Here is an 11,968-nt window from a genome sequence, read left to right as displayed (position 1 = left end):
TATGTCTATATACAGTATAGTCTGGTGATATACAAAATATTATTTTCACACAGCAGAACTGTCAAACTACAGGAAGGGACCAGCTCAGTAGGTTCAGGGCAGACCATTCCTCCATAAGCTCATCATAGACAATTATCTATGTAGGTCAGTTTTCAGGTCTTGACACTATTTTCACAGTTCTGATTATTGTAGTCCTCTCTCCAGCACAGGCTTTTTTATCTGCAGTCCTGTAGCAACTATTTCCTTTATTTACAAAATGTGAATCAAATTTACTGCATGTCATCTGCTTCTCTAAGATCGGAAATTCCCTGATCAACTGAACAAATAGTATGATAAAGAACAAAGAGGTGCAGGATTTCATACCAAAACAACATCGTACTATCTTTTATTTACAACTTTATTTAGGAAAGTTTACATAAGATTACAACATCAATATAAAAAGGTCTTTGCTTTCACAGTGTTTCAGATAAAGACTTTGAAGATACAAAAAGAGCAAAATACTGTTACATTTAACAATCCAAACATCTCTTACAAAATGTTCACTTTTGTTCCACGAGTTGCAACATCGGAGCATTCCAGTAACCACGTGTTTGACTGTCACATCATCTGTTTGTTCAGCTTCTGGGCCCAAAACATATGGGTGTGGTGTGTGTGAATGTGTGTCTGTCTTTCTGTGTGTATGAGTGAGTCATCAACTGGTCGATGGAAGAAAAAAAAAGTATTACAGGCTGAAGAGTGACTATTGCCTCACTTCGTCTGAACAGGCTGGATGAGTTTTTCCGGGAAGATCCCAGAGTGATTTTCTAGATCCCCATGCTGGTTCCAGCTCTCCTCCCTGACCCCCTTCAGCAGGCCTTCCTGTGGTGAGACACAGGCATTAAACTCATGTACAATCACAAGGAAACAAATCCGCAATCTGAGCTTTTTGAGTTTGACACACACACACACACACACACACACACACACACACACACACACACGGAAAGAAGAAAAAAAGAAAAAAGGCTGCATCAGGAGTTTCCTCCTAAGCACCAATCAAACATTAAAAATGACTATTAAAACAGATTTCATACAGCACAAAGTTAAATAAAAGAATGTAATGATAAAAGAATAAAAAATAATTCTTAATTTTGTGGGATCATTCTACATTTAGCTTAGACACTTCATGAATTATCAAACAAATGTGGGACTGAAAAATCATAAAATTCTCAGACAGCTGAGATATTTCAGAGTTCACAAGCACTGCCGATTGTATTTTTCCCCATTGGCAGAAAAGTAGCAGAGAGTTGTGCAATTAATCACCTCTAGTGTTATCAGGTTGTTTTGATTTACTGGTGAGCTGATTAAATACTTATTAAGTCATAAATATGTCATCAAACTAATTAAATGATTATCTTCTCATCTTCCAAAACACTGATGAAATCAGGTCATTGCTGGCACTATTTGACTTCCAAAGAACAGATCTCCTGATGCTCTGTACAGACTCTTACTTCCCTCAAACATAGCAGCTGTGCTACTTTTAGATGTTTTGTGAATGTGGGCTCTGACGTTTGGTAGAGATATTTTCATTTTGACAATATTGTCGGACTCCATTTTATCTGCATTAGAAATATATCAGGACAACATCTGTTTGGCCAGTTACCCAAAGGAAAAATAAATATCCATCACTCAACGAAAAAAGAAACAAACATATGACGAACAATACACCACCAGCGTGATGCTCACATGGCTCAAAGTGAGAAAAACAACCGGTCTAAACAACATATTCATGTTCAGAAAAAGGTCCACAGTCCAAAAAAAGACTTTAGAGGAAACATGTAATCTTCTATGCTTTACAAGAACACACACTAACCTCTTGAGTGTCAGCGAGCACCAGGATGACGTCTCCCTCCTCAAACTGGAGCAGACCGTCTTCAGATGCTGCATGGCTCTCCAACGCCACCGCCTGGTGCGAAACATGAATACAAGCTTAACACTGAGCAATTTTACACAGATCTAAGTACCTTTAAAAAAGGCAGTTCACACTGAATCACTCTTTGTAGGTTTGGAGATTTCTTGAAATTGAAGTTGATCAAAAACTCACTAAGATACCACTGTGTGCAAAAAATAATGCGTATAACGAAAAGAAAACTGAAACTTTGAAGTCTAAGTTTTTTTTATTTATTTATTATTTATTATTTATTTATTTATTTTATTATTATATATATATTATATATATATATATTATATTTATATATATATATATATTATATATATATTATCTATAAGGGATCATTGTAAAAAAAAAAAACATATTTTTTTTATATTTGTCAGGGATCATGTAAAAAAAATTATTTATCATTTATACTAATTTATACACAAAGTAGATATGATTGCTAAGCTTGGCTTAGCACGTTCAAACCAAAATGGATATTTCCAAAAAAGTGTTTAACTATTTTAGAATGGTAAATATTAGCACCTAGTTAGAGTCAGTGAACTGATTCAGAGAACCTAAAATTAACTAACATTAGCCACCATAAGCAATTACACACCTGTATGTAGGTGTGTTATTATCATCATCAAACATGTAGGACATTAAATCTGAAGAAAAACAGAATTCAGAATTGGTGGTCAAATAAAGATATTAACATGTAGTATTTATTATAGGTTAGATTGCTTTTGTAATTTTTAATGTTTTATTCGCCTTTAAACTACATTTAACTTCAATGAACTTGAACTCATACATAAACCTGTTAGTTTGAGTATGTAAACTATTCGTATTCAGTCTGTTAAAATGAGACTTAGCAACTTCTAAAGAGAGAACACAAAACACAAGAGAACACAAAACACAGAGGCTCAGTTTAACACATCCAGAGGTGTTCCTGCTACAGCCTCACTTTGTGTGATCAGTAGCTGATGGCAGCTAATGTTTGCAGTCTAGTCTGTATGCTAAGCTAAGCTCTGTACTTAAAGGGAACCTCACCAATTATACTCATCAAAGTGTTTTTAAAGGTCTTTTCATATGTGAAAATTGTTGTCTAAAGCTCTTTATGGCTTCAGAGAAAGAAAATGTGTCTTTAAGTGATGTCACCTCTAACCAAACTGTCTGTGGTTGAGCTGCATTGTGGGTAATGGAGGCTGTAGGTCTTGACCTAAACTGTCGTGAGTGTTATGGGGTGCATGCTGGACTGACATAAATTTTCTCCTCTCCTCAGAAAGAAAATCATTATACCAGAATGTTAAAGTCTTTAAATCATAGTTGAGTGTACCTTGTAAAGGAAGTCTGGTGGATTGCCTGAACTGGAGTCATCTCCTGAGTCACCTGTCTCCTGGTTGATTGGCACTTCCTCTGTCTCCTCCTGCTCCTCTTCCTCCTCCTGCACCTCCTGCTGGGGGGTTAAGAGGGGGCGTGCATCAGTGGACCGGAAGGAGATGCGAGGGGCAGGAACTGGAGCAGGTTTGGGCTTGGCCTCACTCACACTGTCCTGCTCTGGACTGTGTGGAGCATCACTATCTGCAGAATCCGATGGATTGGACACTTCCTGACTTGCAGCTTCTGACTTCGGTACTCCCACCCCGGAGTCATCGGACTGGTTTGTAGCGAGTTCCGCTTCGGCATCTGCCTTGGCTGCCGCTTCCGCCTCCTCTGGACTTTGACTCCCTGTGCTCCTGTCGCTGCTCTCACTGTCACATGCTGACTGCCTCTTCGGCGTGTTGGCACCGCTGGAGCTAAGATCGGAGTCTGACGAGTTCACATCTTTGGATGAGTTGGATGAGGCGACACTCTCTTCTGGTGCACTGGTTTCTTCAGAGATGCTTTGAGTTCGCTGGGTAGGGGAAGAGGGGACTTTGGTATTTTCGGTGGAAGAATGGATTGAGACGTGGTCAGCTGGGAAAGCCGTATTGCAGGGGATGGGATTGGAGATAACCAGGGACTTCCTCTTCTTTGACTTACTTGATGAGCTATGTGAAGGAAAAGAACATTATTTTATTTTTGCCATTGGATATGTTTGTTATTTACTGAACACTCAAACCATTGACGAGTAAACGTGCAAACATGTACCTGTTCAGACCCTTGACGATAAAAGCTTTTCCTGAGTGTTGAGTCTCCAGTTTCTTCATCACATTGTACAGTTCACGGTTGAGCTGTGACACAAAGTGCAACATAAGCACACTTACAACACAAAATATCATTTAAAAGATGCAGATGTCAGAGTTTTCATGTTTTTTTCCCCTTTACATTGCAAGTGTGACATGTGATGAAATTAAAAAAAGGATCTTACCACACTCATTTCCTTATAGAAGACATCTCTTAGGTTTGATACGTTTTGGAACACAGTCACATAGCAACCTATCCGGCTACAGAGACAAAGACAGCTTTCAGTTTGTCTTTCAGTTTATTCACATGACCTTCTTGAATAGACAACAAGTCAAGTTCAGTTTTGTTGTCCTGTGCACACTCTGACAATTTGTGTTTGATTTAATTCCATCTGTAAATGTTAAAGGCCTAAAATGATCATTTAAACATCTGAGCCCAAACTTTTCTTTTTTTAAAAAGGTCTGGTTAACAATGTTTTACACCTTCTGTTCAGACTATTTATTCACAGGTTGAGTTCATTTGTCCAGACAGACTTTCGTCTTTCAATACCACGACCGACATTGATACAGAGAAGTAGTCTCATGTCGTGTTCGGCAACCTGACGGTCTAGGGGTTAAGCTGCAGACCATGAACCACAATATTCGAATGGCTACCTTTGTTGCACATCATTCTCACCTCTCACGTTTGGGATCATCTCCTTACTAATAGCTAATATAGACATGAAGCAAGACCAAGGCAGTGATGTGTGAAATCCTACTTTACTGCTTCTAATAGAATGCATAAGTGTGTTTTAAGATTTATTCCAGTTTAATAAATGCAGAGCTGAAAGCTAGACACTTTGTCAACATACTTGTGGTCATGATCCAACATTCCACTATGAGATTCCTCTGTTATCTAGGACGGTGTTATTTTGCTGCTGTGGAAGGTCAACCATACCTCTGATAGAGAACCGGCAGCTCCTCCCTCAGCTCGTTATTTATTTCTTCAAAGACATTCTGGGCTTTGTTGAACTCTTCCTCCGCCTGTTAAAGAGGAATTGAAAGTAGATTTTTTTATTTTTTTATTTTTAATAACAATGGAAATTAAATTGAAGTTGAAATCATTCACATAATTTCTGTGCTGTATGCACGCTGGGATATTGATGCTACCTTTGTTATTTTAGCTTCATCCTTTTTCTTGGCACTTTGTAGCGCTTCCAGGTGGTGTCGTGCTGAATCGTAGTCCACCAGTTTCCGACCACGTTTAGCCACTCGTTCCTGAAACACAGACCAGGGTTTCTGCGTCAACACGGTGTCCACAAGTAAAAATACCTCAGAGTACAATCAGACTGGAGTTATCTAAGAGGCCAGAAAACCACTGTATTATTTATTTGCAGTTGAGCAGCAGCTGATTCAATATAAAAATCAGGTTACCTTGACTTCAGGGAACTGGCTTGTATAGTTCTCCATGGTGCGGACAATCTGGTCACTTAGTTTCTCTTCATAGTCGTTCCACAGCAAGTCTTCACTCTAAGAGACACAGTTGGTACCACATTAGTGCAAGTCTGTCTAAATGCTACACAACTAAGCCACAAACATTATTTCAGCGAAGCAAGAGATACAAGGCTGTTGCACAACATGAAACCTTCACTCATTTCATCTATGTAGCAACAAACCTTGGAGGGGTGGGTGGGTTGTGATCCATCTTTTAGAGTCAACTTAAATCATAGTTTGACTCGGTTCCACACTGGTGTATTGGAAACTAAACAAAATGAAGCTGTAGTCTACATGTCACGGCAGACAGCGTGTTGTTAGTGATACTGAAGAGTAACGACCACATCAGCATCTAGCTGGATTCTTTATCCTGCAATCTGACATCAGCAGTTCACTTTTCCCCAGTGAATGTTTGTTTGGTGGCTCATTCAATAAGCTAACGTAAGGAGGAGCCATCGGCAGGAAAGCTAATGTGGTTGTTGAGTCTGGCTCCTGTGTTGTATAGCAGGGCTCTCTAGCTCAGTGTGGCCATTTGCTCTGATGCTGATGTTACTTTTGCATTTAAAGCTGCACGTATCTATATTTTTATATGAATAATGTTAAAACAAAAATGTGCAAGGAGAAGTGGGTTGCTTGCAGTAACAAAAACACATAGACAACGCTGTGGGTCCTCTTAGCTCTACAAACCATTTTAGTGTTTTTGAGCTTTCTGTTTTGGTTTTATGGCTCATAACTCTACTGTCTTGGACCAGTCTTAACACTCCAATCAGCCTTGTTTCCAGCAGCAGCAGAGAGCCATCTTCTTTTTTCTTTTTATTTAGTATTTAGCGATGTTCAAGTTTATTGTATAGAGACAGCTGAAGAGACAGGAATGTGGGGAGACAGAGATGGGGAATGACACGCGTCAAAAGGCTGCAGTTTGGATTCGAACCCTTGGCTGCTACAGCAAGTTGTACATGGGGCGGATGCTCTTCCAACTGCACCCATTTTCAACATAAAACCTTTGATAAACAAACTGCATGCTACCTGCCTAGCACCAGACAAAGTAGTAACTAGCAGGTGAAAATACATAAAAATATTCTCAGGATTTAGTCAGGACCAAAACAGACCTAAACAGGACAAACATGGTTCAAAATGAATATTAGTGTTGCTGTGGGGTCTTTAAATAAATATCTGATTGCTAAAATAATAGCAATCAAACTTTATAATATGTCAAACACATGTGAGATATTCAGCTATCATGGACCCGAAGTATCCAAAACAAACAAACAAAAACAGATGGACATGACATTTGACATATGCCTGCTGGCAAAATGGGGACCACTCTGGTCTGCATGTACGGTAACTTGAAGTTTCTTGAAACCTTCTTGATGAAACCAAGTTTCCAGAAAATAACTCCAACCTGCTGAAATGCAACTGATCTCATCAACTTATTACCTCTCAGATTAGTGTTTAAAGCAGATGTTTGCAAAAAAAAACATCAAGATTGTACCTCTGTAATGACAGCAAGGTCCTCCACTCCATTCCAGTCTGATTCATAGATGTCTCGCAATGTCTGGGAGAGCCGCTTGGATGTCTCGTGCACGGCTGAGGAACGGGACAGGAAATTGTGGGAGGACAAAAAAAAGAAAAGTCTTAAAATATGACTCCATAAGGATCAACTTATCATCTGGCATCAGCAGCTGAGAGCATTGTGGTGGTATTGTTTTTTAGGATTTGCAGCACTGTTGCAACACCCACATCGAGAAGGTCAGAACAACACTGATTTCCTGCCTGGAGCTCACAATGCAGGAGCAATAGCTGACAAAACCAGAAACACAACGGTTTCTTGACCATGAATCACATATGCAATGCTGAGTGCGCTGGTTTCACAGCAGGATTGTATTTGTTCTCGTACAACATGGCAACGCAGACACAATTGCAAAAGTTGACACAGGGTCCAAGAATAGAAGAAATTCACTTCCCTATTGACAAACTCTCTACAGCAATGACTGGCACTCTGTTAACATGCACTGTGGATCTATGCATGCTTTGAAAAACGTACCTTTCACAGCTGCATGGTAGGCTTTGACATCTTTAAACAAGCGGTTTCCGTCGATCTGAATGCAGAAGCAAAACACAAAGCAGAATATACTTTTATATACTACTCATTAATAGTGTCTCTGTGGCCGATCTGAGCCATTTCCTGAATAACCCCAAATGATGTAATCAGCGTGTTTCTGTTTGCAGTCTCACTTTTTCATAAATCAAGTTGTAAAGTCCAGAAAACCTGATCACTTGACCACAATGTCGAGCTTAAATTAAATTACAAAACAATCACAACATTTGATGTGGTGATGGTAGTGGTGGTGAAGTGAAAGCAGCACGCCTTGTCAGCCCTGTAGACTTCCTTCCTGTTGCTCCCTTCAGTTTCCCTCCAGTATTTACTATAGGTGTTGCATCTAACTGAATGAGCTTTGAGCAACTTAAAAAGTTGAACTTGTGGAGCAATTGTTTTGAGTTACGGGATAACAAGTACGGGATGACAAGTACAAAAGAGGCATAAAGATTCAGTAATTTGCATTAGAAAGCAATACCAGTCTAAAGTTTGCTACATTTGCATACCAGCTAATGGTTTTACCAGACCAAGTAAAGCTGTAGCAACAAAACCTCTGAGTGCATCACACTGGGCAAGGATGCACTGTGCTGCTTTTAAAGTAAACTTTTCTTTTTCAAAAAGGAAGTTTGTTTTATTTCCTCTTTCAAACATTACATAATATTCACTTTCAAACTCTTTCAGAGAGCTAAACTGGGCCGAGTTATTAGTTCACGAGGATCCCTTAAAATGCACAATCTCATTTCTGTTAGTATCAAGGGCACTGTTTATCTCCACGTATCTAGAGGAGACATAACAGAGCAGTACATATGCAGAAAGGATATGAGAGTAAGATAGAGCGGCATCTTGTTTCAAGTATTTCCTGTTTTCAGTGCCAAGCTGACTGTCTGAATTTGTGGGTTGGCATCTCATCAGCTAAAACAAACCTCTGTTATTTTTGTAGAGTAAGCATTGCTCCATTTAACTGGAGATTGTGGGAGATAAAAATGAGCTGTTAGAGGAACTACAGAAGTAGACTCAAGCAAAAATATGCAGGACTTTTCTTTGAGTCTTGCAGTAGATGGCAGAGGACTATCATATAGAGAGAGCGTCTTGTGTTAAAGAGGTTGTGCGTTGGTGTACCTGTTGTTTGTTGAGGCTCTGGGAACACTGCTCAAACTGTTCGTCCTTGGTCTCCATGGTTTTGCCCAGTTTTTGAAGTACCTGAGAGAGAACAAGAGTCAGAGTAACTTAATTAGACATGTTTACTGCAGCATTACTGATACAGCTGAATTAGTCATCAGGGGATTTCCTTATTTTACACATCAACAGGCGTTTATAGGTGTTGGGCAGGACTACTGCATGTGTAGAAAAAGTTGTATAAATCATTTTATGTTCATGCATGGGTTAAAAAATAAAATAGCTCAGCTGCGGGATCAGATTTTATCCGTTTTGGAGGAGAAGTTCATCGAGAGTGCGACAGTGTTAAAGAAGCTGAATGGGTGGATTATTGCATAATAGGCCAGGCCAAAATATCTGCTCATATCAGATAAATTGGTATTGGTGTAAAGGTCTAACAGACTGATACTCTGTAGTTTCACATACTCCTATACGTCCCCTAAACTAGGCACACAGGCTAACTGTTACACTGTCCTCCAGAGCCCACTGCTTGTAGCTGCGTGAAAGCCAGAATGCCACATGGAATGACCTTTAACTTTAAATCTGCAACAAAGGCTTTCATTATCATTTCTATCCTCCCATTTTCCATGATAAAAAAAAAATCCCAGAATCCCCAAAATAGGCATCGTCTTGCAGCTTCTGCAGTTCTGCAAACTACTGTAGCTGCTGTTTCGAGGAGAAGAAGCGAAATCAACCACGAACTGAATGAGAAAAGGCTCAGCAAGTGAGAGGAAGTGCACAGTCAGGAAGTGGCAGCTTTTGTGTCCGCACACAGCTGTACAGCACTTGAACAACAACATGATGCTCGAGCCGGGAAAGTCCAGTTATATCAATGCAGCAGGCGGACAGCCAACAGGGGAAATCAGTCAAAGGCAGACAGATAAAACATACAGCCTTAGAGCAGGTTTTACAGTCTTATACACTGAACAGTCTGTTGACAGCTTCTCTTTATCTGTCATGGGGCTTGACTTGATTTAATTCAAATTTCATTCAAGAGTCAGAGATAGAGAAGAGTTTGTAGCAGTACTGTACCTACATAGCAACATATTTGATAAATAACACTCTCCTGAAGGAGTTATTTGTCTCTGTTTAGGAACCTTGTTGTAGATCTTATACTAGATGTGTCTCCCTTTGTTTCCAAAGAAACCCTTATTTGAGTAATGATGAAGAGAAGTCTGTTTAATATTACAGCAGGCTCCTCTACCCCCACAGGATATAAAGTTGGATGACAAAACAAGCATGAATAACTGTCTCGTTGCCTGCCAAACCGATGACAGTGCCTCTAGTGTACAATTGTGAAGTTATATATGAATCACTTAAATTCAAAAGTTTATCTTCCCCTGCCTCACCTTCTCCTGAGCTCGATTCAAAGACTTCTGGACCCGTTTGGCGAGGAATCCAGCTCCAGCCTGGAGGTTTGGGCCCATTTTGTTTTCTGCCATCGTTAAAAGTTTGTCTCGGTTTCTCCTCACAGCTCAACACGCCTCCCCGTCTGCTTCTTCCTGAGAAACTGGCTGCCTCGCCGCGGCTGAGCTGCGCCTTCAAGTCTAGGCGATGGAGGTGGAGCAACAATGCAAATGTCAGTTCGCATCATCATCATCGTCTGCTCTCCTGTTCAAACTTGTTAGAGGAATGACTGACATCCGTGCGACTTCATCTGTTTAACAATCATCGTGCAAACTGTTGCAAAACTTTTCTCCGCTCCGAGCTGAAATTCGAGATAAACGTGGAAGTCATCCACCTACACTCACCTGGAAATGATGCGTACCTGATGATGCGTACCTGATTCAGCAACGTGACGTAAGCAGGGGGGTCATAAACAAGAAATAAATGCTTGTAGTTTATCCGACAATGATATCAACCGTGCTGTATCTGATTAGCCCATTTAATAACTTTGATATTGCATAATCCCCTTATCGGCTTGTTCGTGTATTGAACAGCCTTTGGTCAATCGTTGACACGTTTGCTTCTCCTAATAGGAATATGAGTAATATGTAGGCCCTGAGGACATTTCAAGTAGAAACAATACCCAACCAACCTCCTAATAAAATGTGTAGATGTAAATATGAAACTATTATTGTTAAACTAGGCCTACGTTCTTTACACACACAGAACGCAAAAATGTAAATTTAATTCAAAATGACTACAAAAAAGAGACAAAAATGTGACAGCAAAGAGACACAGAACGACAAGGAGACACAGAACAGCTACAAATAGATTAAATGTATGTCTGTCTGTCTGTCTGTCTGTGTGTATGAATGAATATCTACAAAGACACAAAATGACTACAACTAGACACAAAACATCCATACAACAACCATAAAACGATATAAAACAACTACAGAGAGAGACAAACAACTACAAAGAGACAAACACAACTACACAGAGACTTAAACAACCACAACGAAACACAAAACAACAACAAAGCAACAAGAACAACAACAAAGAGACATAAAACATCTACAAAGATACAGTGGTTTGGGCAGGGGGCACACGATCACTGTGACTTCCTGTGTTATTCATTTATCACACTTTGTGGTATAAGGGATTTGTAGTTCTCATTTTTCCCTCTTCATGGCCTGAAGAACTGACTGCTTTTATTTATCAGACAGTGTCGCTGGTTAATTGCTTGCTATGGTGTCAGAAGACAAACTGCCTTATTATTTTCTCTAGCCCCAATATTTAGTAAATATGTGCGAAAGCTAACATAATCAATGAGAAGAATATGACAAATCCAAACAAAATTCAGCTAAGAACTCGTTTGCTTTCCTGTATTTGTATGCTGTCTTTCTTGTTTAATAAAATCTAGTTTATTTGTTTTCTGGACAAAATGATCCTGCAGGATCCACTGTCTTTTACCAATGTGCTTTTCTATTACATACCATAACTGTAAAAAAAAAAGTTGTATAATGTCTTCTTTGTCTGAAGGGAACTATTGTTTTAGTAAATAATCCTGATGATGTTACAAATCAGGCATGTAAAGTCTAACAAAAGATGCTGTTTGATTGAGCTGTTTTATGGGAAGTGCAGGATCCAACACGTTTGGAGCTTCACGCCTACTTGTATTAGGGACTAAAAGTCAGGTGCTGTTTTGATTTTGATCATCCTTTTTCATTAACCTGTCTCTCGAGAGTCCCTCAATATTATAAAAGTGCAATTATTAAA

General features: G+C 39.5%; 1 protein-coding gene across 1 annotated transcript; it reads right to left on the bottom strand.

Annotated features, from left to right (window-relative positions):
* Nucleotides 1-355: 355 nt before the first annotated feature.
* bin2b (bridging integrator 2b) lies at nucleotides 356-10,608 on the bottom strand. Its single transcript, XM_010748606.3, has 13 exons — nucleotides 10,555-10,608; nucleotides 10,153-10,350; nucleotides 8,768-8,848; nucleotides 7,595-7,649; nucleotides 7,043-7,137; nucleotides 5,491-5,586; nucleotides 5,227-5,334; nucleotides 5,015-5,100; nucleotides 4,263-4,338; nucleotides 4,043-4,125; nucleotides 3,249-3,942; nucleotides 1,853-1,945; nucleotides 356-858 (listed from the first exon to the last, which is right to left on the bottom strand). Exons 2-13 carry the CDS (start codon nucleotides 10,243-10,245, stop codon nucleotides 748-750), a joined length of 1,671 nt encoding a protein of 556 aa, XP_010746908.3. The 5' UTR covers nucleotides 10,246-10,350; nucleotides 10,555-10,608; the 3' UTR covers nucleotides 356-747.
* Nucleotides 10,609-11,968: the final 1,360 nt, after the last annotated feature.

This window comes from Larimichthys crocea, chromosome I (genome assembly GCF_000972845.2).
Source record: "Larimichthys crocea isolate SSNF chromosome I, L_crocea_2.0, whole genome shotgun sequence".
Classification (NCBI taxonomy): domain Eukaryota; kingdom Metazoa; phylum Chordata; class Actinopteri; family Sciaenidae; genus Larimichthys; species Larimichthys crocea.
This window is presented reverse-complemented; position numbering and strand designations above follow the sequence as displayed.